Below are 27450 nucleotides of genomic sequence, written 5' to 3'. Positions count from 1 at the left end.
AGCACCCTGGGACTGCTGACTAGTCAGCCTCACCTTAGTGCCCAGTAAGGTCATGGGACAGATCCCTCTAGAAGTCCTGTGGAATTATATGGAAGACAAGGAGGAGATTAATGAGTCTGAACATGACTTAAACAAGTGCAGTCATGCCTGACTGCTCTACTTACCTTCTACAACAGTGACAACTGAGATCAAATACCTGGACTTCTTCAAGGCCTTTGATAGACACCCCCTTGCCATTGCTGGTTCACAATTGGAGAGATATGGATGGAAAGGTAGATGGACAAGGAATTGTCTGGATGGTTGCATCCAAAGAGTTTCAATGTACAGATCAATGTCATAATGGAAACCAGCAATGGGGGACTTGCCCCAAGGGTCTTTACTGGGAAAAAAAAACTACTTAATATCTTCCTCAGTGCCTCAGCCTCAGCAGGTTTGAAGGTGACATCAAGCTGAGCCAGGCATGGATGGGCTTGAGGGAAGGGATGCCATCCAGAGGGACCTGGACAGGCCTGAGAAGTGGGACCATGAGAACCACATCCAGTTCAACAAGGCCAAGTGCAAATGCATTAATATACAGTTTGTATGCCTGTACCAAACGATCTTTGCTCAGAAGAAGGGTTGGGAAGTGTTACCCATGGTCACATCAGTGCTAATTCTGTGTACTTTTCCCCCTGGGCAACCAGAAAGATTTTGCAGGATGGCAAATGGACTTCTGTCTTAGGTGTGGGTGTGGAGATTTTCTTGAGGATGGCTAAGCTATGTTGCTTGAATTTTTTTACCATTAATGTCTTCATATGGTGTAAAAATTGGTGTCTGCCGCCAGGCTTCTTCCTTCCTCTTTCTATTTGCTCAACCCACACCCTCATCTCTCCATTCTAGCAATGGGGAGTGTCCTGGTCACAGGTCCTGCCACACTGTGGCGTCCACAGTACAAGCTCTAAAGTGGATGTTATGGCCATCACTGCTGGATTTTAAAAACTGTGAAGTTTCAGGCTCTGGCCTCACTCAAGACTTGCTGGGGAAACCCTGGCTTGAGTTTAAAACAGACATGGGTGCACACACACATGTGTACAGACAGTCTGGCACACATTCTGTTTTTCTGAAGGGACCACTGCGTGCCTCTTTATCTTCTCCTCCCACACACTCATCCCTTCTGACACTCACCACAGCTGTGACCACTTGTATTCTATTTAGCTGGATTTTCCAGGCACTTCAGAGTAGTAGGTGTTGCTATATATATAGTGCCTAAACACTTCTGTTGAGGCTGAAGAGTAAGTAAAACACTGTTGCATTACTTGGTCCACCAAGTGATCAGGATATCCCTCACACAAATATCTGCAGTGTTGCAGAAGGAAATGTCACCTTGTGTTGGCCACAGCTGTCCCTGAGTTCTTCTGCTGAAAGCTGCACTGCTCCCCTTAAGAATCTCTGCGGCAAAAGGATCTCCAGGCAGATTTATTTTCTTTTACCTGTGGCTGATGAAACAGTGTTAACCCTAATTTGGTGTCCAGTTGCCCATTTAGCTCTGGCTGGCCACAGTCAGGGAGGTTTTATGAAGGACCATTGCAGAAGCTCATGACCCTGACTAAAACCCAGGAGCAACTCAGTGCTCTGGCAATGATTATTTACTGTTTTTCCCATGTTACATGCTGTATTTGGTCATGTTCAGTAATTCTGCAGTAATCAGACAAGATGGAATGGCGGCTTGTCAGCTGATTTAATTAAAACCACATTGTTTCTTTTTTTTTTTTTTTTTTTTTTTTATTGCCTCTCACACATCATTAATATTCTGTCTAAGACGCGCCTGCAATCTAAAGATTGGAATCAGTCTCATTGTGCTCTTTCCAAGCTTGAATTCCCAGACACACAAACCTGGGAAAGAGTTTTAAAGGGACAGGTAATAGTTAGAAACTAATTTGATTACATTGAAATGGACCACTCATTTGTCCAAATAAATGCTTATTAAGGGACCAGTCTTTCAGGTTGCTTTTAAATGCAATGTAGGCTTGGCTTTCACAGATATGAGTGGGAATAGAATATATTTTGGATTTCCCAGGAATCAGGTCTTTGCTCTGCAGTCTTCTGCTCATTCAAATTGTTGGTTATGCAAATATATTAAAAAGAACTTGAGTAAGTAACACTGCACCCATTTTAGCTTGGTTTATTATTTAGGTCTTTAGCAGCAGTGCTGTATTGTCCATTTTCTGAAGTGCCAGGTAAGATCCATTTCATGATGGCAATGTTAAGGAAACTCCCCAGTCAGACCATTCCCTCTGGGACTCTCTGGCAGTGGCACTCCCAAGGTCAGAGACTTTCTGGGACTAAAGGCCCTTCCTTGGCCTGGCTCCCCACACACCCCACTCACATCACACCAGCTTTGCCATGGCAGAGGTGGCAGAGTCCCAGATGTCTCATTCCATGAAGCCACTTGTTCCTGGGGCAGTGACACAGAAACAGCCCAAGCTGCTGCCTCCAAGGAGGGACCCCAGCAAAGGAGCCCCTGGGATTTTATCCCATCACAGTCTCCCTGTGGCCAGTCCCCATCTCCGTGTCCATCCACCTCGCTGCCATCACTTGTTTCCATCTCCCTTGTTGTCCAAAAGCTCGGCAATTCCCAGCTGCTGCTGTGTCTCAGTGTCCATTCACCTGGCTGGCTGTCACCTGCCTTTGTGCCCTTTGTCACCCCAAAGGTCGGCAGTTCATCCTCTTGTCCTGGGCTCCCACCCAGAGCTCAGCCTGTACTTCAGCCTGCATTTAAATCTGCATCTCAGCCTGCATTTCCATCTGCAGCTTGCCAGCCCAGCTACCTGCACCTGAGGTGTTCCTCAACAACAGCACGTCAGCCAGCATGTGCACTCGATTTACAGCCAGGTTACAAGGCAAAAAATAAATCTAGCATTTAAAATTATATACAGCAGTTTATTTAAACAGCCATTAACTTTCATCAACAGTGTGTGCATTTCTGTTTTCTTTAAGGAACGCTGCTGCTCTCAATCACAGCTGCAGCCCTCCTGCAGCACCCTGCTACTCCGTGGCTTTAACCCAGCTTCACAGATAGTTCATAGCCAATTACCATACAGGTTCCTTATGTTAAAATTAAGGCAACTGGAGTCAACAACCTCTGCTGAATGAAGGTAAAAGCTTGAGAACATTTTGCATAACAGTCATCAGCGTAGCTGATAACTATTACAGTGTTCTGGTGAAGTAAGCCTACGCAGATCCTATCTCTCCTGCCTGTCTGTTCCAACATGCATCTCATCTCACTGGCAGCCCTTTGCTTTAATTAGCTGAAGTCTCTGCTTCAGCCTTTCATATGTCAACCAGCCTGTGTACACTTCCATATTTTTAATCAGTAGCCTGTTGTCTTTACTTTGTCATTCGCACTAGCATATAAATCTGCCCTTCTTATGATCCTCACTGCTTGGTAGAAGTCAAAACATGCTGTTTAATTTTCCTGTTCACTGATTTCCATTTGTTTCATGTTCAAATGCTGGCTCCTTTCCCCCTTTCGGGCATGCTGTGAGCATTAAACTTAGTGATTAAATGCCAAAAGAACAGTTCTTTTCCCCTTCCTTGCCCACAAATGGGTCATCCTAACCCTGGCTGGGATGCTTCCCTTGACAGCGTGCCCTGTGCCTGTGTGCTCAGCTAACTGGGGCTGGGGGATGGGAGCTGGGCTGCTGCTGGCTGGCAGAGTTCAGCTAAAATAAAACAAAACAGGTGCAGAACTTATGTGCTCTCCTAAGGTTGTGACTGGCTTCTTGCTGTTTCTTATATATTTTTTTTCCTGGTTTTTTTTTCCTCATTAATCTACTACTGCACAATATTTCATTTCAGCCATGACACAGATGAGGACACTGAGACTGAGAGACCCCCGGATGTGGAAGAGCAGGAGGGTCACGTGTGGCTGTCCACTGGCTTTCACATTCTCAGGGTCACTGGGGGGGACCCTGTGGGTGTCTGGGGATGTCTGCCAGGTGGGGTGGCTGCCCTGGCATCTGTGCCTGGGGCTGATCCCCCAGCTGAGCCTGGAGTGTGCTCAGGATGTCATCCAGCTTCTGGTCCATCTGCATGACCTGTTAGGGAATCAGAGAGCAGAAGAGCTGTCAGATGGTTGCAAATGCTTCTGGTGAGAGGCATTCCGAGACCAAAAGCAAGGAAAAAGCCTGGCAGGGAGCATGGGCATCTGAGAGCCACCCACTCCCTAAGTTTGTCCAGCCTGCTGCTAGAGGAGATGCCACTGCAAATTCACAGGGAAGATGGCAGCAGGACATTGCTGGCTCGAGGACTCAATTCACCCATTCTGTCTCTCAGCCTTTTCCCAGGGCTGATGATGATGCATCCTGCAAATATCTGCCCTGAAACTCTCCTTCACTCTTCGGTTTATTGTGATTGTTTTTTTCCCAGTACCTCTCCCAGCCTTCACCACCCTTGCTTGTAGGACATCATGCTTTCCATTACTGTCCTGGGAAATGGAACAGCCTCCCCTCCCTTCACACTGTAAATAGATGCCTCAGTGATACATGTTGCAGTCAGAGATCCTACCAGATATGGTGTTTATTCCCATGAATTTTTAGGAGGATAGCCTACTAAAAACCTCCTATTAACACCAATGACTTCGTTAAAAAAAAAAAGAAAAAAAAGGAACAGCCATTCTATAGGAAGACATGCTAATTCCTTCTCTCATTGCTTTCTAGCTGAAATTTCTCAGCTGCAGTCCCTAGCAGAGGAGTCTTTCCTAATTGTTTTTATCATCATCAATATCATTATCATTATCATTATCATTAAGCAGGGAAAGGCAAATATGAATTTTTAAAGGGAAGCTGCACTCATGCTTCTCAGTATTTTTAAAGTTCTGATCTTTTTTTCAGAAGCACATAGCTGGCATTATCCCCTTGTGCTGGTAGGGCTTGCCTTCACTGCAAATGGCTCCCACTCACCTCAGCATCACCCCGTGGGACAGGCTGGGGGCTGGGGGCTGCTTGACTTTGCTCCAGAGGCAGAACTATGGCCAGCATCATGTAATCAGCTGGGATCACTTCTAATGATGCTTGAACACAGTGCAGCTTTGTGTTATAGATGAGCCCAAGAAAAAGAAGCATTTTGAAGAACATTGAATGGTTCACTTTGCAGTTATCTGCTGTGAAACTATGAGCCTCTGCAAACTGTGATCTGTCCCAGTGGGTCTAATAAACTTTGATAGCAAACCTTTTAGACTGATATCAGATCTAAACTGAGCTTTCATTAAAAAGGGAGGCAGAGAGAATGAGAGAGAGAGAGAACGATTCCAGCCTTTTTCTGAGCAAAGATAACTTTGGAAATAGCCATTGGCAGCGTGGACTGAAAGCTTAGGAGGCTGAGATTGCTTTAAAAGCCAAGGCAAGGAAAATCACCTTATCCACTTTTCCCTCTTCTGTCTCTTCTCACTCCAAGTGTTGGCTCCCCTGTGGGCCCCTCAAACCTCAAGGTACCAGGAGCTTATTCAAGTTCTATCTCTTTGGTAACCACTATTGTCTCCTAAATACAACCTGCTGGGGAAAGAAGGAGTGGAGAATATCTGCTACATCCTAGAGGGAGAGACGTGCTTGTCTCTCTTCCATTCCTATATTTAGAACTGCTAGCTTCTGGTAAGAAAAGCCCTTCTCCCTGCCTCTCTCTAGGTGTGGGTCTGGGTTATCTGAGGCAGTGTTTACAAGCAAGAAGGGAATGTTTAGGGTGTGGGTTGGACAGCAGAGACCTTCACTACAATTTCTGCCTTCCAGATGCATGGCCAGCACTGCCTGAATGTTCAATCACTGATAAAAGCACTGACATTGCTCTGTCTCAGGCACAACAGCCCCAAAATCTGCTCAGCACTGACTTGGCTGAGAGTCTGAAAGTCACTAGTGGTTTAAGGGTTAAGCAGCATGGAATTAATTTGAAAACCACAGCCTTTATTTTCTCCTCCATTCTTGAAAAGCCTGTTTGGCTGATGCTGGTAATGACTCAACAGAATCTTTCTTAAGCAGAAATGTTGCTGCAGAGCAGAAACCAAAGCAGAACTAATGTATTGCAATAGGGTACAAAGAAGTGTAGGCAGGGAAATGGGATCAGGCAGATGAAAGCTCTTTTGGGGCTTTCTTTTGTGAGGCTTTGTTGATTTTGATCTGCACGCTTTATCTTAGATAAGCTATGCCTGCATATTCCATATCATTTAAACTCTGCTGGATTTCACTGTATTTTGCCAGGTCAGTGAAAGAATGTGACAGGGAATATTTCTGTGCCCTCTTTTTTCCAGGATAAGAGGAGGGTGGAGAATATTCATTTGTAGGGATGGAAACTGAGAAATCCTTACACAGGGGAATAGATTACACTACACTTCTGTCATACCTTCCACATGAGGATCAGTAAATATTTCCTGAACTCCAGCAAACAAAACTGCACAGTTCTCCTATGTCAATCATACACAGGAGGGTTTTCATGATAATTTTTGAGATAAGAAGCAGAAATTAGGGGCAAAAATTAAGGGCCCATAGGAAGATGTAGTCAGCACCTTGTGGAATTGGAGGTTTTTGAAGAAGGGTCTGATTTGGAGGCTGGTTAACTCTGACCAGGGAGTGGCAAAAGAAGAGCTGTGGACACTTGGCCCGAGGTCAGTAGGATGACTTGCAGGGTTAGAGGAATTTTCATGTGGATGAAGGTTTTTTCCACAGGAGGGTCCTGGTTTCAGGTTTCTCCAAAATCCACCTCACAGCTCTTACTCTCCCTAGGCCCAAACAGAAGTTGCTTGTTTTGAGCAACACCCGCAGGCAAGTGCTGAGAAAGGGTTAAACAGAGCAATGTGTTTTTCAGATAAGTAAAGTGAGAAGCCATCCAGAGCTGGCTGCAGAGTTTCCAGAGAGATGTGATATGGCCCTTGCTGGCTCAGTGGAGACAGGTGAGCTTGGCAGCTGTCCATGGGCAAATGGCAACAAAACTCCCCTTCTCCCACATCACAATAGTGCTCTGGAGATGATCTATAAAATTGTTAAAATGCTTTTATATCCTTTCAACTGCCCTGTAGAAAGGAGACTTGCAAAAGCAGTTTAAAATATTGCACTGTTGTTATTGGGACTGTGAGGTGAGCTGAAGGAGTGTTGAAATGTGTATTTATTCTAACATCCCCCCGTGAAAGGGGGCTGGACTCCATGGTGACATGCAGGACTTTAGAAAAAAAAAGAGAAAAAGCAAAAAAAAGCCCTGCCACCAGCTCTACTGAGGCACAGCAATCCACAAATTCAGTCAAACCATGGGGCTCAAGGTGTCCCTCCCCTTCACCTTGAGCACCAGATTGGCTTTCAACACCTATGGGCTGTTTGAGGATACTTTGAGCCTCTTTGTGAGAGCTGGTGATGCTTAAACACTTCTTTTTACCTCAGTTGACTCCTGCTGCAGAAAAGGCTTGTGGAGAAAGACCCCTGGCATGGCAGCATGGCAGATGAAGAGGGCTGGGTCATAATGGGGGTTTGTCACATGCTGGACAGATTCTTAGCTCCCACGAGAGCTTTTTTTTCTGACATATTTTGCACACACAGACCATAAACAAAATGCATGTGTGGAAAACAGCCAGAGTAGCCACATGGTCTCCCCCAACTCCTGTCACTTTAGGCCAGAAAAGTCCCTCCCCCTGTTGGTTTGGTGACACCCCTAGGTTTGGTCTGTCTTTTTAACATGATTTATGGAGGCTGGGAAAGCCAGTAGCAATTATGTGCACAACACACTGACTTGAACTATTTCCAGAGAGGCAGCAGAAGGGGAAGATGGTCTGCTGGAGCACTGGAGTAAATCTGTAAACCCATAAACACACTCCCATGTTGCTGAGTCAGTGCAGCTTTGCACCAAAAGCTTAACCCCATAGATTACATAAAGTCACTGTCACCTCCTGGAGGCTCTGCTCTCTCCCTCCCTGCCCTGGTGCAGTTCATCCTGCAGCACGTCCAGGCTGCTGCTACCAGGGATGCAGCAGGGGAAAGAGGGGACAATTTGTGTCCCCAATCAGAATGTCATGGAGCAGCAGCACCTTCTGCTTTGGGTTGAGCTGGATTGACTCTGCCTTCCTGTTTGCCTGGCTGCATTGCAGAAAGCTGTGAGCCCACAGGACAGCCCAGGGTGTCCTGGCAGGGGCTCTGTGTGGCTGAGCCCCAGCCCCTGCTGTCAGAGCTGCTGCACCAGGGGGGCTTTGTGCTGGGAGATGAGATATCCACACCTGCCCTCCTTGCCATGCAGCCCTTGTCCCACAGCAAGCTGCAAACTAAGCACTGACAGCCCAGAGCCCCCAGAGCCCCCAGAACCCAGAGGAACCCAGGAGCTCAGCAAGGCCATCCCCAGGGGCTTTGCCTGGTGCTGTGATATTTTCCAGCTGACACTGGAAAGTCAACCCCATCTGGGGCCATGCAAACATTATATCCCAGCCCAGGCTTTCCAAAGCACCAGAGACCTGAGCTCAGCCCACTGAACTCCCCCTCTCTAGCAGTGGCCCAGCTCTGCTCTTGGCTTTACTGTTTCCTCTGTCTCCAGCCCTTGCTGCAGCTCCTGCTCCTGAGACAGCTCCAATGAATCAGGATCCATTCTCTGACTTAAACACAGCTGCCTGGAGGGTTTTAACACCAACTGCTTGGAAAAGAGTCATTTGATAGGTAGGATTTATTTTGTATGGACAGAAGTGTGCATATGAACCTTAGTCTGCCATGAGCTATTTCTACCTGTGGGTATTTGTTTCTGATACTCCCAGCTTGTTATTTGGGATAGGTCACCTAAGGTCAGTTTGTAGGAGAAAAAGGTATTAATGTAGTAAAATCAGATGTGATTTAGTTGAACTGGTGCAATCCATTTTATGGATGCTTCCATTTCTGACTCATGTAACATATTGATTTAGCTTCAGCTTGTTATCCAGAAATTTGTACCATTTTCACATATTGACCAGGTCTGTCACATGATGTTTCTTCTCATTCCAGATGGTGGATTGATTTGATTAGATCCTGTGTTTAGCTTTATGTGCACATCTGGTCTTGTAGCTTCTCTCTGCCTACAGTTACACCCAATTATTCAAACTAATTGCCTATTGTACACTTCGAAGCCTGAATTGTTTATTTTAGGAATGGCTTTATTTTTTAGCATGTGGATTTATTGCTGCCCAGAGACTCCTCATTCTGGGAAGGGACATCTTCTGTCTACAGCACTGCCTGCAAAACTGCCTCCCTCTCACCTTGCTTGTCCTGTTAGAGATATTGCACTGAGGTGGAACGCTGAATCCACAGAAACCTTTTTCCCCTTCAGCAAGGCCAGACAATGTCAGTGTTGACACAGCCTGTTGGTAGCTGTGAGGAAGCCAATGGCCACACCAGGCACAGAGACTGGGACTAGCCTGGGGAGATTTTTCTTGTGCAAGGTGTGGCTTTGGAGCAAACTCTGAGCCTGCTCCAATGAAGTGCTTATGGATGTGCTTGAAGCATGTGAAGAGTCTTCCTGAGTTCACCAAATATTTAAGTGCTTTGCTGGAGTGGAGCCAGAATGGTCAACAGTTTGCAGGATTATACCTTTAGGATAAGCTTTTGGAGTCTCCTAAGTACTCCTACACACATATGCCCAGAGATAAATCTACACCACCATTTCTCAGGTCTCTGAGGAGTAATAATTGCATCTATCATGACATCCTGCTGGAAAAAACCTTGGCATTCATATTAGCAGAGAACTAGCAGCTTGTGTCTCTTAAACAACAGGAGGGCTTTGATGAGCAGGATCCCATGAACAGGATCCCATGAACTGGCTGGTTTTGGGATGAGCTGTGACGGAGTTGGAATTGGCGTCAATTCTACAACAATGCCGTAGAAAAAAAGCAGCACTGCCAGGTGGCACAGGCACAGGGAAACACCTCACAGTGGGACATCAGTGTCCTGTAGCCAACTGCCAGCACCACCTGGCCCAGCACTGAGCTGTGCTCCCCTTGCTGGGCTCTGCTGAGGGTGCAAACAGCACGGAAACACCAGCTCCACACCAGGAGCTCTTGCCAGTAACCTCAAAGGTCAGGCAAACAGGTACATGAGTAGAACCTAAATAAGCTCCACTTCCATGGCAGGCTGCTGTTCTGGCAGATCCAATTCTCCATGAACACATAAAAATGTATGAACCACCAGACTGTCATGTTTGACTTATTCCGTGTACCCCTTAGCAGATACTGGCTGTTTATTTTCATTCCATGGGACTTATCTGGATAACACCACCATTTTCCAGGCCTCCCTTCCTTTCTCCCAAACATCCCCACCCATTCTTAGGTCAGGTGTTACAACCTCTGTCGGCCTAGGGTATGGTAATCTTTATTTTAAGTATAGCTTCATTTATTTTGGTTTCCATCTACCTTTCCTGTTTCAATGAAAGCACAAAGCCTATCCCTCTGCCCTGTGCTCCTGGGGTATTTCCTGCCTGTACCCTCTCATTGAGCATTTTATTTTTGTATTTCCCATGCCACAGTTGCTCTGATGGAGCTCCCCAGTAAGACCTGTGTCTGTGGTTGATGTTTCTGGTGTAAGATGCCTTTTGCTTAATTGCTCAGCAACTATTACAACTTGAGCCCTGGCTTTCTAAAGCAGGCCTGGTCAGCACACAGTAGTGTTACTGCTTTGGGGAAGGTGTGATTTATTTTTTTTTTAATGAATCCTTGCTTCCTAAACAAATGAGGTTTGGCTGATGATATATCTGTATGTATATTGCTATGGCAGCTTTGGATTAAGCTGGCCAACTTCAGACGCATTTGCCAGAGAATCCTTACAGATAAAAAGTTCATACAGATTTCTGAAAGTTTGGCACTTGTGCAGAAGACAGACATCCAAATTAGTGCCTCTTTGAAGGAAGGGCAGAAGAGGAAGGTGAACTGTATTATTAGACCCCAGAGAATCCACACAGGATGCCCTGACCACAGGAAAAGCTTTATTCAGCTCTTGCCCCTTATTAGCCTCGGATAATCAACCACAAAATAGAGAGTCACAGGAAACCAGGCAGCACAATTTCTACTGCTCCCAGAAGTACTTGTTTCTGGCTCAAGAAATTCAAGTGGTGCCACTCTTTGAGTGGTCACAAGGGTACCTTCCCACAGCAGCAGCACCTGGCTGCCAGCTGAGCTGGACTCCTGGGAGAGCTTGTCCCATTTCAGCTCTTTGCCCGTGCACCTGTCTGTCTTTGTGTCTGCAGCCAGTGCTTTCTGACATTTGCAATTTGTTCCCCCCAGCAGGTGAATGGGACTTTTCAGAACTCTCTGTCCCCTGAGCCATAAATGGATATTTTTATTGTTGGAGGACGTTTTGTTCCTCAGCCTCCTCTGGATCCTGCTCAGATCCTCCCTGTAATCTTTGCCATCTCTCCCTGTGACTTGGCTGCTCAGCCACGCCCGGCATGACGCACTGCCCTGCCATTTCTCAGCTCCTTGCATTGTGTGGCTGCAGGTCCTGCTCAAAGCCAGCCTGGAGACAAACAACAGGCAAAAGCAACAGAGCCAGCCCGGCCTCAGGAGTGGATCTGCAGCCTCTGTGAGTCACACTGCAATTTCACAATAAAGCCACCTTGTAACTCATGCTCCAAGACGCTGATTAATTTAATTTTCAAATCTCCAAACAATACTGGACAGAGAGGAACAATAAAAAGAAAAAGCAGCACTGAGTACTCAAATGGTGCCAAAGGAGCACTGAGAAAGGAGTGACCTTAAGCCTTTCACTAGGTGGGTGCAATAACTCAGCATTTTAGATGGGTGTGATGGACTTGGTGTTTGTATCTCACCTAACCCTTTGAGTAGATGGTATCAAGCCTTCACTTAGGCTTTTCTGAGCTCAAATAAATCCCCTCTGTGAGAATGACATCTAACCACACCAGCCTCATGGCTAGATAGGGCTCACCAGTTCCTGCCAGGGGGAGGTCACTTTGGGCTGTTTCTTTTCAGCTTAGTTGCAAGAAGAACTTGCTGGTACTGAACCCAGTGGGAGAATTCCCTTAATGCTGCCCTGCTGACCTGACATACCTGATGGACTGTGAGTGCCAAGGTAATTTTCATGCACTTTATCACAGCTGTTGGTGCACAACTGCTCTTCATTCACACACACAGACACACACACACACAGAGGCAAACACACAAATATCCTTGCTTGAAATTATCAGTCCATCTTTACTTATAGGGTGGTGAGAAAGGCAAAGCGAGAGGGAGTGTTGTTATTGGGAGGAGCACAGGCATTATGGTGATGGAGATTTAGATAGCAAGACATGTAGGTACTAGAAAAGTTCCAGGCAGTTCTTGTAGGACTTGACCTGGAGCTCAGAAACCCAAGATCCAGTCTAGACCCCAGGCCGGCCTCTGTGCACTGAGCACAAGTCACTTCCTGGATGAGCCTTATCAATATTTGTTAACCATGTGGATCCCATAATCTGTCATTTCCTGTCTTTCTGACATGAAATCACTTGAAATTAGACAGGTTTCAGTCTTGGAACAAAACAGAAAACACAGACCAAGGAAAAGGTAAGAGTAATCTAATGTGGGGGCTGAAATGTTGGCTGTAGGAAGGAAGGAAGTTGTGCTGGAAAAAGAAGATTGGTCCCTGTTGGCAGAGGACAGGACGAGAGAAGATGGTGCCTTTGCCCTTCCTAGTGTTGGTTCTTTGAGGATTGACATGGACACTGCAGAACAAGTTTGGAAGTGTGGTATGCTGATGGTGCCAGGAGGAAAAATGTGACCAGGAAGCAAAAGGATGATTGTCTGGGGATCAGAGGGTGTCACTGGGAGGCCACTGTCTGGGCCTCTCTTTTCAGCTGACACCATTTTAGCCAAACCCTGTAGCCAGACTAAGGGCTGGTCTGTGTGCAGATTTGTGCTGCTGTCAGAAAAACCAAGCTCACACCATGCCCTGGCCATCAGGGAGCCTGTCCTGGGCCCTCATTTAGCTGTGCCCTGTTTCAGTGGAAGCGATGCAGGAAGCCCAGGAGAAGCTGACTTGGGAAGGTCTTGGGAAGTGAGAGCTGGGCCTTTGCACCATGAGCTGTTGAACAGGTCAGATGAAAACTTCTGCCCTCATTCCTTCTCTGCTCAGCATGGGACAAGTCCCTGGGCTTGCCTTTACACAGCACACTCACTGGAAGTCCCACAGCCTCTGGAGGTGCCACAGGACTTTGCACAATGCTCACAAGGTGGTTGGAGGGAGAAGCTGCAGAAGCACAGGGTGGTGTTACGTGTTTAAATAGCCAGGATTACAAAACACCATTGTCTCCTCATTAAAGCACAGAAACCCAAAGCAAGTGAAATATTATCAGGCAGTGCTGATTGAGGGTGTAGCAGTTCTTGATTCTGACTGACTCAACGTGCTTTGCTGAGCCCTTTGCTCTTAGCCTGTCTGGCTTATCTGTCATTTGGTGGATTTTACTGGCTTGCTGGTTTATTAACAGCACTGCCACATGTATTTTTAATGAGTTCTTGAAAAAAATCATGGCAAGTGGGTGGACTCTGGACTGCCTTGTCCAGATTTGGGGCCACAGCACCCTGGTGCTGAGGGTGTCCTTCTGTCTGTTTAGTCACGCCAAGCCACAGCATTTCTTCCCAGATCAGCAAAACCCACAGGCTTGGACAGTGCAGGAAAAACAACAACACAGCAAGGAACAGTTCATGACTTGATGTGGGATTGCTCAGCACCTGGAAGAGCCTGAGCAACGTGTGGGGTGTGAGAGCACAAACCAGTGCAGGAATGGGCTGTAGCTGCAGCACTGTGTGTGCAGGGCAGCAGAAGAGCCTGCAGGAACGATGAATTTGGCCAGATTTGTCTTTTTCTCCTTCCCAAGCTAGAGAATTTATTGCATAGTATGTTCTGTAGCCAAAGAGATGTCCATGGCCATTTAAAACACTGACTGAGAACAGAAGACTGAGCAAAGCAGATTTCCCAAACCCGGAATCTCAGCAGCGGCCGTTTTCCATTTCTTTCGTGCTTGAAAAATAAGTGAGAATTTTGAAAAATCAGCATGGCTACATCCCCAGGGGAGACTCAAAGCAAGCATTAATTAAAGCAAAGAAAGGGAGGTGTCTTATTTGAACTGTGCTGAGCTGGATGGATTATCTATGAAAGCTGGCAGTGACAGGACAGCTGTGTGAAGAAGCCCGTGGCAGAAGCACCGGTGTCTTACACAAACAACAGGAGACAGGGCGGGAGACACAAAGCCATAATTGCCAGATAGATTTCTTCCTCATGAGGCACTTGCTAAGTCAGCAGAAACCTGCCTCAATTTTCTGTTGCAAGGCACTGTGCTCTTAATTAAGGGGGAAAAAATAATTCAGCTATGCCTACTATCACTTTTAGAGCTCTTCAGCCTTATCCTGCAGGGAATACTGCCAGGGGAGACCATTATATACCATATATATAGATATAATTTTTCTCCTCCATGTTTCTTCATTTTTCACCTATCATTGCAGAGAAAAAGTACAGCAATACTAAAAAGGGACGTGTATTAACATGAACATGGAGGTGTGGGAATATGAGAATGGCCCAGTGAGATTTCACTGTCCCAGCATTTAGCAGAACAATTTAAACCAGTGCTGCAGTTTAATTAAGATTTTGGGCTACTGGCTTTGTTGAGGTTCTAGAGGTAGAACTGGGAAGCCATGGAAATCTTTATGCAACTCTCTGCTAGGAGGGAAAGCATAGATTTTTCAGGTCAGAAAGCTAAAATCCATTAATAAAAGAGGAATAAGCTAAAATTCATTAATAAAATAGGTAGCACTTGTGACTACAGAGAACCCCACAGATTTAATTGCTTACAATAAGTAATTAGCTACATCTACTTTTAATAGAATTGTACAAATCTTTGAGGTGGAAAAAGACCTTCAAGATCATCATGTCCAACCTTTGATTTACTTTTATTCACCATGAACTGTGACTTTGGTCTACTGGAACAATATAATCTATATGTCTAAGCCATATTTAAAAATGCCTGGGTTATTGGCTGGGGTTATTCCCCCCAGTCTGGATACCAGGGCCATGGATTTCTCCTGTTCCATGCTGAAGTGACCATTTTACTGCTTGGAGATCACACAGGAGCAGAGGGAAAAAGCAATAGCTCCAAGAAGCTGGTCTTATGCTGTGCTTCAGCTGAGGCATGGTGCACCCCAACAAAAAAAAATGGAGTTCCTCACCCTTCTTCCCCTTACCTTTGGCACAGTTAGCTGAAATGTCCATGGTAAGGCAATTTTTTTTTCCTAGGAATTTGAGCTAAGGTTTTAATTACTGTTAATAAGGATGTGGATTTTCTGTCCTGCAAAAAGATTAAGAAAAAATTCTCCAAGCCCCCAGAATGTGCCAAGCCTGGGTACAAGTAAACAGTTTCTTTGCCATGCAATGTAATTTTCCCCCTTTATTATTTGCTAACGATCTGCAGAAGACAAAAATCGCTTTGAAATACATGATCCCCTCCCCTTTCATTTTAAAAATACTGAGAAACCTCCATTCAAATCTTTGTTTTTTGCTCATTATTCCTGAAAAATTCATCAAAATCAATATGACTACTTGTAGTGCAGCAGATCCTGCAAATTTTGCCTGGGAAGGGACTTTTTGATGTAAGAGCTCCTGCCAGCTTTAGTTCAGAGACTTGCACATGCCAAAAGCACACAAAATCAGAGAGGAGGGGAAAGTAAGAGTTGCCCCACTAACCATCCTTGGGCTCTGTGGCTGCAGAGACATCACTGCTCTTGTGGGGCTTCACCTCCATCCCCAGCCCTGGCAAGAGAGGCAGAGGGAGCAGGACCCGTGTGCACAAGGGGGTGGGGGTGAAGGTTTGCCCATCTGTGGTGCCAGCCAAAATGCTCTGCCGTCCCCAGCCCTCCTCAGTGCTTCCCAGGGCCCTCCCCAGGCACTCCCAGGAATTACTCAGCTCAGGGTGGTTTCAGGGCAGTGCCCTGGGTCAGAGTGGGATTTTGGACATGGCTCTGTTTACCCACATCACTTGGGCATGGCCAGTGAGTGTGGCAATCTGAAACACTGTTTGAAAGCCAGATGTGGTGCTCAGGAGCAGATCTGCTTGGGCAGCTGGGGAAGATTAAATCCTCTTGTTAGCCACAGGGCAACATGAGGTGGCACTTGGTACATTAGGCAGAGCTGAGAGAAGCTTTTGTAGTAAAACCAAAAACTTTGCTGATTCCCAAAGCCTGCAAAGGTTCAGGAGCCTTTCAGTAAACCTGGATTGAGCAGATTTATAATTTCAAGGAGGAACCTTTTAAAACACCCTGGTATATGCAGGATTTTGAGCCTAGACCCGGCCACACTTGGCACTTTGGAAGTTTTGCTTTGGGTTTTTTGCATACAAATCCAAAACACAATGTAGACTCAGCAGGGAGGAACCGATGCAGACCAAAACTGCTGAGTTTTGCACAGCTCTAATTATAATCTCTTCACAGTGCTGGTTTTATTTATTATTGTTTGTACTGTGGTAGCAGTGAGGGGCTCCAAGCAGCTCTGGGGCTGAACTGTGGAAAAGGCAGGAGGAGGAGGCAGCATCCCCAGCCTGAAGAGTGCATATTGTAAATAAACAAAAAAGATAAAGAATGAGGGAAAGACACAAAGCACGTAAGCAGAGCGATTAGGGGGTGCTGGCACGACAAGGCTTTTCTTTGCATCTCTCTCACCCACACACAAAATTGTGTTTGTTTATCCTGTCAACTCTTTGGGGTCAGGGCTGCATTTTCTAAAACGTTTAGGGAGACAGGATGCAAGAAATGTGTGGAGAAATGGGGGTGCTGAGGCAGCAGCAGCAGATCAGCAGCCCATGGGGCCGCTGTGCCGGATTTCGATGGCGAGGGTGGGAGCAGGAGGAAGGTGGTGGGGAGGGAGGGCAGAGGAGGAGACTGACTGCCCTCCTTAGCTTGGGTCAGGTCAGGAAACCCACTCTGACAACCTGGGACAAGCCACCAGACCACTCCATGCTGCAGATTCTTCTAGGGTTGAGCAGGGCTAAAGTGGCATAATTCTTCCTTGGTGTAAAGTGCTTTGAGATACTCAGGTGAAAGGTGCTGGATGAATGCAAAGATTTATTTTTCATAAACCTCTTCACATGTTCTTCTCACTTAGGCCAAGTCAAGGCCTAAAGCCAGGAATTTTAGAGAAACATACTTCTCTCTAATTCTATATACACATATATACATGAATATAAAAATACATTTGCAAAAGAGGCCAAGGTATACTTTTTCAAAATGAAGCCTTAAGTTAGATTTCCTAAATCTATATATAGGATCTTAAATGAACAGCCAGATTTAAAATCAGGACACTTCATCAAAACTGAGTTCAGGAGTCCAGCTATAAGTTCTTACTTGAAGATGTTTTGCCACAAGCTAAAGGTTCATATCTTAAAAGAAGTTTTTAATGTCTGGTTTTGTTTTTTATTTTTTTCCTCAAGGATTTAGGTGAAGGTTTGGGCCAGTTATTTTATGCCAGTTATTCACCATTCTGCAACTATTAATTAAAACAAACAGCTCTCTGAAGCTATTTCTCACAATGGGGAAGATTTATATCTTGAAACTGAAGCTTGTTTTTACACTATTTTCTACACTGCGTAAACATCCAAGATTGTTATTGCAGCAGTCACCAACACAAGCTCTCAGAGCTCCTTGCCAGGCTTGTGATATTTATTGTTTGAAAAGCCCCAGCTCCTGGAGTGAAGTGATTAGATGAGAACCTCAGCTTTCAGTTCAAAAAAAGAAAAAGTAATTTTGAGAGAAACGGGAAACCATGAGGAGAAGGCAGAGTCAAGGGTCCAAACATCAGAAAGGAGAGCAAAAAAAAGAAAACCCTGCATGTGTTATTATTTTTTAAAGCCTAAAGACACTTAAAGCAACCTCCCCCTTATAATCTGGCAGCGGGGGGCTGACTCATGGCTTGTGGCTGCCAGGGCATGGCCATGGCAGGGGTTACTCATCACCTTGGAGTGCCCAGAGCTTTTTCCCCAAGGGGCTGCTCACCCTCTGCTGAGCTGCATGTGTTTGTACTGCCAGGTGCTGGGCTCCAGCCACTTCTATTTTCATTTTATTTTTTTTCCTTTTTCCTTTCAAACCAACTTTACTGAAGCATTCATTTATGAAAATATCCTGCACAAGGAATTAACACTGACTTGGCAAATAGAGACAATAGGTCAAATCCTGGTCCCTCCAAATCTTACAGGATCTCTTTAAGCTTTAAAAAAAGGAAGATAACCAGAAATATTCAAAACTCTTGGCTGCTAAATAGTCAGTAGGACCATAACAATGTAAAAGCAAATATAAATATTATATGATTAAATGTATTTTTAAAAAAGCAGCTTTTTTTCTCAGCAGTCAGATGGGCTTTATATACAGTGGGATGATTAATTCCTGAAGGTAACTCCAGCCTATGAAACAATCCCCTACATATCATGGCCTAAAATATCTATTTTATACAATGCTTTTACCTTGTGAAAGCTCATTCAGCCTCCTGATTTATTTTACAGTTAAGGCTGTACTTCTCCCTGCTCTGCTCTCCACAAACCCTCAGGGGAGAGGGTAAAAATACAGAGCAGAAACCTGGCTAACTCCAGTGTGACTAAGGGGCATTAATATTGGAAAACCAATGCAAGGAGTGTAACAAAAACACAAGCAGGAGAAAAACAAGAATATTTCTGCATAGTAAAGTAGCACGTGGTGAAACCTTTCGTACACAAAAGGCAGGGTGAGTCCCAGATGAGGCAGCAGAGAGGAGTGTGGTCTTTTCAGCTAGCTGAATGTGCAGCCCATAGTCACGTTGCAGATTGTGTGGTTTACATTTATTCATTTACAGGGGTACAATTCCCACCTCTCTTCAGGGTGCAGTTAAACCTGACTTCTCCTGAAGTGTGGCTTCAGGAGTCAGGACAGCTATAGACCAGCAACAGATGCAGTCATAGCTCAGAGGAGAGATAAATCTCCTCTTGCAGGAGTGAATAGATGCCAGAACACTCTGAAATCCCCCTCTTTACCAGAGAACCTTGCATTATGAATGTGTCTCTCTACTGGGGCTCGGGTTATGCCTGCAATAATGACCCAGTATTGTCATATCTGTTTCAGACATACTTTGTGAGCTGGTGGAAGACAAATGTTGGACACATCAGTGCTGTCAGCTGCTCCAGCACTCTTCAGGAACGCCATTCTTCCTATGCCTGCTGTTGATTCAGCCACACACCCTGCCAATAAACTGCAGCAAGAGCTGTCTGACAGGTCATCCTCACTGCACAAGAGGGGGCAGTCTGCCAGCACCAGACAACTTGACCACCAACCGTGGCTGCTCCAGGATAACCAAATTCCCAAGGGTAGTGGCAGCTCCTTCTGAACTGATGTCTTATCCCCCTGAAGTCCTGGGGCTTCCCAGACCTTTGGAGTCACAGCTGATGAACACAGAGGCGCAGCCCCATGCAGTCCTACAGTCCAGCTCTGGGTGTGCTGTTGTGGCCAGCAGCAGAGTGTCCCCAGCTGGGGAAACCCAGGCCAGGTGTCCCTGGGTGAGCTGCTGGCACTGTTTTGTCAAGGTTACAAGGCAGGGCTGAAGTGTCCTCCAGCCTATCACCACCTGCCCAGTGCTCACCTCCAGAGAGGTGCACGAAGGCAAACAGCTGGAACAGCTGGAAGGGAGGACACGACAAACCAGAGACTTCCAGTTTGCTTTTGCAGACAGATCAAGGGACAAAGGTATCCCACAATAATTGGGCAAATACCTCAGGGCCAATGCTCAAGTCTGTGAGATGTGGCTTCACAGAAGAGCTCACCACCTAATGCAGCTCAGAAAAGTTGGCACAATCACACAGTTAAACTCAAGCACTGCTCCAGACTTTGGAGGCTGAACCTCGAGAATGCCAGGCCTGGAAAAACTGCTGCAAAGACAAAGTCAAACCAACTCAGGCAGATTTGTAGATTGAAATGGAAATGCCCTCACTGTACTGGTTACTTAATGCCATTTTATTTCTTCCTTCCCTTTTGAAGAGAACTGTTGTGTGAGCAAACAGAGCCTCAGTTTTCTGGCTGAAGCTCCTGACGCCAGCGATCTCCACTTGCATGCAACTCAAAGCTATGTGGAAGTCATAGGGTCAATTTGTTTACCTTGCCTGTGGCAAGGTTTGGGTTCATCAGGTTAATTCTAGTAGTTGCTAAAAGGTCTTGAAATTTTTTTCTCTGCTGTCATATGGCTGTTGCTTTTATTTTTTTCCCCCAAAGCAGGGGGTAACCATGAACTGTTCAAAACATACTGAAGTAAACAACATTTTTCCACATCAAGCTCATCCTGTGGATTAATTCATTTGCATTTCTGGCCCTTTCAAGTGAGGGGAAGTCATACAGATGGGAGCAGTCATTTAAGGATTTTAAGGGTTATGGTTCACATCATCCAGAATTGATACCAGGACTACTCGTTCCCAGGAAAAGGAAAGATTATAGTGGACATACTGATGTTTTGGGAAAAACTGGGGATTTTTAATAATAATAAAGAAATATATTTTACAGCTGTTATTATTTGTTTAAGTTCAAAGCCTCTGGCGCATCCACACTGATCTGTTGTGAATCACTTCTTTGTTTTTGGTGGTTGATTTCATACTGCTGATTCTTCTGGGTCTGGATTACTCTTGTTATCCTTTCAGATAATGGACCATTGAGCCCTGCAAACAAGTCTGCTGTCTGGGGCCATCAGCTGATTTACATCAGATTTCTGAGACTGAGGAGTTCCAGTTCTTAAGGATTGTGTGTATTGGAAAAGTAAGAACTTCACAGCAATCAGAGAAGCAAAACACTCTTTGGTCAAGAACCAACACTTCTTAAATATTACTAGGGTTAACTAGGCCTGGATACAGGAATGAGTTAATCCTGAGATAACTGTCAATAATTTGCTATTAACCATGGCTATTGATTCTGCAGCCTGGCCTTAGGTGAAATTACTAAGTAAAAAACCCCACAGTGGCAATAGCAACAAAGTACAGTGTTTTCTGGCAGGCTCTGTGAGCCCCTTCAATGCAGGAAGCAATAGATTATAAACAACTTTTATTTTAATCCCTGCAGGACGCATTGTGAGAGTCCAAAAACAAGACCTGTTTTTCTCAAAGCTCTCCAGAGGAAAAAAACTTCTTGATATCCCAATACAATATCAAAGAGATCAGCAAGTAAAGAAAAACTATCTGTTCCTGGCAAGACATCAGAACAGCTCCCACAAGTTTATAGTTGTCCAACAGATCATCAAAAATAGAGTTTTGCTTGGCTTCAGGACTTTTTAGTACCAAGAGGTGGTGTTGGTTGTGAGATGCCTGGTATTTTCAAGTGTGCCAAAGGACTGCTGGGGGGATCAGAAGTGGTCCTTAATATGTGAAATATGTTATTTCTGGGCTATTTAATGCATAAACTGGTCTTTCTGTGAGCAAAATGCTCCATGGCATGCTCAATGCAGACAGCTATTGTGTACACAGAAGCTTCTATTTGCACACCCTGCCATTCACCTAAAAAGTGTGCACAGATCTATTTCCTGTGAAAAACCCCTAATATCTAATTCTTAGATACAGAAGTCCATCAATATTTGCAGTGCTCACCATGAGCACATCACAGGGGTTCATTGTCACAGAATTTTTTGGGCAGAGTTGGAAGGAAGCCAGCTTTCCCCTGGCACCAGTGACTGGATATGGGATTTTTCCTCCATCTTTCTCCTTTCTTCTCTCTGTTTGCACCTCCTGCCTGCTCCCCAGGCCAGTGACAAGGAGCTGATTGAGTGGCAGTGGCCAGGGGACAGCTGCAGGGGCTCAGGCCCCGGCAGCAAGGGACAAGTGCAGCCACCCCAGGGCTGTGATCTGGGCTGGGCTGGGCTGGGCTGGGGTGCCACACTGCATGGGGACTCAGAGAAAAGCAGCCAAGGCACGAAAGGGACTAAAGGAAACCTGCTTTTGGGGGGTCAGCTGCAAACCTTTGAGAGCTCCCAGACAGTCAGGAGGTCCAGCTGTGCTGGGGAGGGCTCTGTGCTGAGCAGGGACAAACATGAGGTCTCTGGGAGCACCAACACAAGGATTTTGGCAAATCTTCCTCAATGTCAGTGTAGGTTTGATTCAGATGATGCTGTAAGGCCACTTCCATCTTCACACACAGCCTTGCCATCTGCTCTGAGTCGTTCTACAGTCCCTATTGATCCTTCTTAGAGACTAGCAGAGCATGGCACTTCTCTAAGGTGACCAAAGTGGTCACTTACAAATGCTGTCCTGGCAAGGCACACCAGATGGGGGCTGGTGCTTGCCCATGACTTTGCAGAGCTGCTGGAGGGCTCTAACACCTGGGCTAACTCTGGAGGAAGCTCCTTGCCACTGCAGAGTGCCCCATGCCCTCCTGTGTGCTCCCCAGAGACCCTAGTCCTGGTCCTTGCCCCTCCAGTGCTGGGAGCTGGTGCTAGATGGTGTCTGTCCCCACAACTGCTTTGTGCACTCTGAGCTTCTGAGCCTCCACCTGGCACAACCCACCCTAAATATGTCCCAGTGCCAACATTGTCACTTAAAGGTCCTGGTCCCACAGAAGTGATGTCCTTGGTGAGCAGCCCTTCCCCTCTTGAGGAGATTTCAGAAAAGCTCAGCTCTGACAACAGGCAGTGCTAACTTGAAGTGTTGCCAGCAATCTGCTGAGTTATTGCTTTGCAAAGCTCCTCAGCCATAGCTGCCCTGTCATCCTCCCCAGCAGAAATGTTCCTGTCATCTGTCCCTGGCTCCTGCCATTCTGCTGCAGCAGAATGTTCCACACTGCTGAGACTGGAACTGGATTTAGGCACGAGATTGGTGTGAGTGGGGAGTGAAAAAAGCCCCAAAGTGGAAACATGCCAGCAGGAAAATCACACTGCACTGAGAAAGCAGAGGTGCAAAATATCTGAAAGCAAGAGGGCAAGCCCTCCCCAGTGTCTGCCCCCCCAGAGTAAGGTGGTTTGCTGGGCAGGTCAGATTGTTGGCTGTGAAAGCCAGCTCCCAGTGCCCACTGCTGCTGGGTGTGGCAGGGAGTTTTGGGAACTTCAGGAAGCAAATTCCATCACTTGGAGATGAGCATGGGCTTCTGCAGATTGCTCTGAATGTTGACACTCAAAACTGATTTTAGCTGTGCTTCATCCTCAGAGATTGCACCTGCATTCCCTGTGACCAAAATCCTGGGAGGGGAAATTCAGCTGGTGATTTTCATAAAACCATTTCCTATGTCTTTGCAAAGAATGCCTTCACAAGGGACCTCATGAGATTTTGTTTTGCTGCCCAGCTTTCTTCATATTGTGCTAGTCATTTGAAAGGCTAAATCACCCAGCTCTGGATATGCAGTCCTAAAATAAAATAATAGAAGGGTTGAAAAATGTTTCTCTAAATGGTTTTGACTGAATTATATTGCTTGATGATTTCTTTTTAGTGAATTTTCCTCTTCCCTTTTTAAAGCAAAGTTAACAGCCTAAATTTCCAGCCTTTGATTTATTTAAAAGTCAGTTAGTAAAAGTGTATCTATTTCAACCAAACCCTTTTCAAATGAGGTAAAAAAAAGTTAGTTTCAAGTTTTTTATTGAAATGGAAGAAAATTAATATAGATAAGGAAACCCTCCCCACTTACTGTTCCATTTGTAATTACCTTTTTATTTTAAATTAGCTCAGCAACAAGGGTAAATAAAAGCCTGAATCCCAAGCATCTGTGACTTAAACCAACAACATGGCAAGGCAAAGTGTGCAATTAGATTTGTGCACCTTTTAAAGAGGCAAACCCTCCTGGCTCTTTGCCACAACTTACAGGCTGGGAGAGGGGTCTGGGACACCTTGGGGTGACTGCTGGGGGTGCCCAAGCTCCCACCCACCTCGATGGGCTCAGGCACAAGTCACTTGCCTGCCCTTTCCACTCAGGCTTTAGCAACTGGCTGCAGCTTTCCCACTGCTGCTCAGGATTTAAAATGACATTTTTATTTGCCTGACCAAATTCTGAATGTGACTCAATCCTCTCCCAGCCCAGAGCTGTGTCCTCTGTTACAGAATAATGTTTAGGATTCGATTCATAGTCCACCAGGCGAGTATAATCAAAGTGACTTGGCAGGGTGTGGGGTGGGGGAACAAAAAACAAAGGGAAAAAAACCCAAACAAGCCACTCCTTCCCCCCCAGCCCTTTCCTGGTACAGAACAGAGTGTCTTGTTCTCCATTCAGCTGGCCTGGCTGCAATGGTTTTGTGCACAGGTACAGTGAGCTGCTGCTGCTGCTAAAGAATCAGGGGAGGCTCTGTGATTTTGGGGATGAAATTCCCTGAGGTGGAGTGGATGGATGTGTTTCCCTGGGTCAGCCCAGGGTGACAGCTTCTCTCTGTCCCTGTCCTGCCATGCCGTGCATGCTCTCTGTGTGTGTGTGTGTGTGTGTGTATTTCTAGGGAAGTATTTAAAAAAAAGAAAATAAAAAAAGAAAAAGAAAAAAAAGAAACATTTTCAGGGGCTGCACAGAAACCACTGCAGGAGTTGCTAGAGCAGTGTGCATACGCTCGAGAGGAATCCCTTTCAGTTCCTCTTTTCTTCAGCTTTATTTAAAAAGGGCTTGAAGGCTGGTTTAATTACGAAAACCAGCTCTCTAGACACCAAACAAAACGGCAGCCTATCCTAAGTTGGCACCAGGACAGATGCATATTTTGCTCCCTTCTCCATGCCAATGGGCTGTAGCTCATCCAGTATGTCAATCCAAGTTGGCTGTCTGAAATCCAAGTTTAGTGGCCTGAAAATATCCCGCTCTGGCTTTGTTTCATGTGGTAAACAGCTTGCTCAGTTTATTTCTTCAATGTTCAAAACAAAAATCAACACACACCCTCTCCCCCCCCTCCCCAGCAAAAACCCCACATTACTACATATTTTGGTAATAGCCTCTCTTTGCCTTTCACCCCAGTGCAGGATTTCCCTTTTTCCCCCTCTGTATACACTGACCATGGAACGCTGGCCAAACACGCTGCTTTTGAAAGGAGAGGTCTGATTCTGCTGGGCACTGAGCTCTGCTGAATGGACTCAAAGTTAAGACCAAAACAGCCAAGTTCTGCAACAAAAAATGTTTGAGGCTGTTTCGTGCTTGCAGCATTGCCAGCTCCTCTGAGCTGCCTGGCCATCCCCTGGATCCAGCTAAAATTGGGTCTGGCCACCTGTGGGAGCAGGCAGGGCTCGGGGATGGGGGCTTTGCCAAGAGGGGTCTTTGGGGAGGCTCCTTGGGGTTCAGCCCCCCATCCTGTAAAGGTTTGCAGGACAATGTGCATCAGGCAAGAATAGCAGGCAGTAGCAGAGAGGGTTTATCATGATTTACCATTGATGCAAATTCCCTCCCTTCCCTTCCCTTCCCCCTCTGCCATTTTATAAAGGGGCCCAGGCTCCCTAGTCAGCCAACAGGATTGAGATGCCAAAAGGAAACAAACCCAATGTGGGGAGGCTGCCCACAAAACATGGCTTAGTCAGTGCTGTGGGGATGAGAGAAACCAAAGGGCCTCCCCAAGGCCAGGGATAGAGTACACTTCCCTTCAAGGACTCATCTCTCTGGGTTTCTTACTGCCTGTTCCCTCACAAAGGACATTGGACATCTCTGAAAACCTGAAATTTGGTCTCCACTAGCCAGCTCTCTAAGCAGAAGCAACAGTTTTCCTCAGGGTACAGCTAAAGCCTGGGAGATAATTAACAAGTCACTCATCTGATTTTCACCTTTCCTGATAGCTTTGCAGTTGACCCAGTGTTTACCAATACATTTATGGGTCACTGAAGAAAAAAAAAGGGAGAGAATGTGAGAGGATGAAAGATATATATGTCTTGGAAAAAAAAAAAAAGAAGATTAAAAATGTCAGGGTAGCTGGATAAATCCCTAGGACATCAAGAAACTTCCCCAACTGTCACCCTTCTTCTTCCACCTTCCTAGTGGGAAGTTTTATGGTGTTCAAACAAGGCAAGAGATGCCACCTTTAATTACCATATTTATATGGATGCTTTATACATGTACTTCATATAGTGGAAATGCTGGGCAAATGTTAACTTTGACTCTTTGGAACCTTTGGTTTAAAACAAAGAAGGCATGGGGAAGCAAACACTGGGAGAAGAGGCTCAGCTCCAACTTTTACCCCATCAGTGAGTCTGACTGCAGAAGATGCCAGAGCACAGAGGAGAATTCAGCTGTACTGAGAGCAGTGCAAAGCCAAATGTTCTGCACTGCCCTGTGCCTTCTGCCCCAGTGCAAACCCTGCTTTGTGTTTGCAGGGAGAGACCACAAGAACAGGACCTGACTGCAGGCAGCCTCTGTCCCTCTTGCTCTGGGCTTTTCCAAGCACGATTTTCCTCTTCCAATCTGCAGGGTAGGGACACAGGACAGGCACTGCCTCTGTTCCAGGGCAGTGCTGCTCTTAAACTTGGCAGGTTTTGGTTAAAATCACCAGAACAGGCGAGCAGCCCTGCCCTGCCTGCCTGTGTGTGCTGGGATGGAGAGCTGTGGATGCAGCATGGCTTGGGAAGACGCCACCCCATTCCCTGAAAACTGAGAGTTTCTGGGACTCAGGTCATCCATCCTGATGCCACACCACTGTGGGGAGGGAGGGTTTTGGGGAGCAGGAGAGGAGGGCACCCCAGGCAGCTGTGGGAGGCAGAGCCCTGGGCCCTGCCCAGCCCAGGGCAGCACAGGCAGGGTTAATCCTCACCACAGCACACACTTCCCCTTTCCCCTCCCCAGAAAGAAAAGAACATATTTCCTGCAAGGGGATGATGACTTTGCAGTGCTCAAAGCAGCTCTCCCAGTGGCCAGGGGCTTTTCCAGGCTGGGAGGCTTCAAAAACCTGTGTTTTTCCACCAAAAAGCACTTTCAGTATCTCTTGGGTTCAATTTCAAATTGCTCCAGTGAGGAACACACAGATTCATCTGGCTCCTGTACTATCCCAACAGGATAAAGGCACAGAGGGTTATGCTCCCAAGGGACATCTGCCTATTTGCAGGCAGTTATCAGGAAATGCACATCAGCACATGTAGGCAGACACATGGGTGCATTGAGAAAATGCCTGGTTGCTGGATAAGTCTGGTGGAGCTTTTATCTCTTGGGAGAAATGATTCATGATACTCTGCTTGCTGAAACTCACAGGCATTGGATTTCTTCACTGCCTCCCAGGAAAAAGAGCAGAAGCTCCTTTCAGATGGTTGAGGAGGAAGGGGAGAGGAGAAGCGGGAGAAAAGAGAAAGGAGAAAAGGAGGGTGGGCATTATTTGCTGGTGAAATCTTAGCACTGGGACTTGGTATTATTTCACTGGAAGTGGAAATTCCATGCTCCTGCCTTTGAGAGAGGGGTGGAAAAGGCTGAAGGAGCAGAGATCTGCCCTGGGTGAGAGAGGGTTTGCTGTGTCACTGCCAGGCAGCCCCACTGACCCCTCAGGTGCAGGCAGCCTGGCTTTGGAGGGTGGCAATAGGAAGGTGTCTCCTGGAGAACCATGG

The 27450-nt window shown here is 46.1% G+C and overlaps 1 protein-coding gene across 1 annotated transcript in view; it reads right to left on the bottom strand.

The window, feature by feature from the left end:
• Positions 1-2145: 2145 nt before the first annotated feature.
• The window catches only part of LOC103819716 (potassium voltage-gated channel subfamily KQT member 1-like), a 411297-nt gene continuing 385992 nt past the window's right edge, over positions 2146-27450 (bottom strand). The window contains exon 17 of the mRNA XM_030238669.2: positions 2146-4076. Within this exon, the coding sequence (XP_030094529.1) occupies positions 3936-4076 (141 nt within the window). The 3' untranslated portion in view covers positions 2146-3935. The remainder of the gene's footprint in view (positions 4077-27450) is intronic.

This window comes from Serinus canaria, chromosome 1A, assembly GCF_022539315.1.
Source record: "Serinus canaria isolate serCan28SL12 chromosome 1A, serCan2020, whole genome shotgun sequence".
Taxonomy (NCBI): domain Eukaryota; kingdom Metazoa; phylum Chordata; class Aves; order Passeriformes; family Fringillidae; genus Serinus; species Serinus canaria.
The sequence above is the reverse complement of the archived record's forward strand: the minus strand, read 5'-3'. Positions and strand labels throughout refer to the sequence as shown.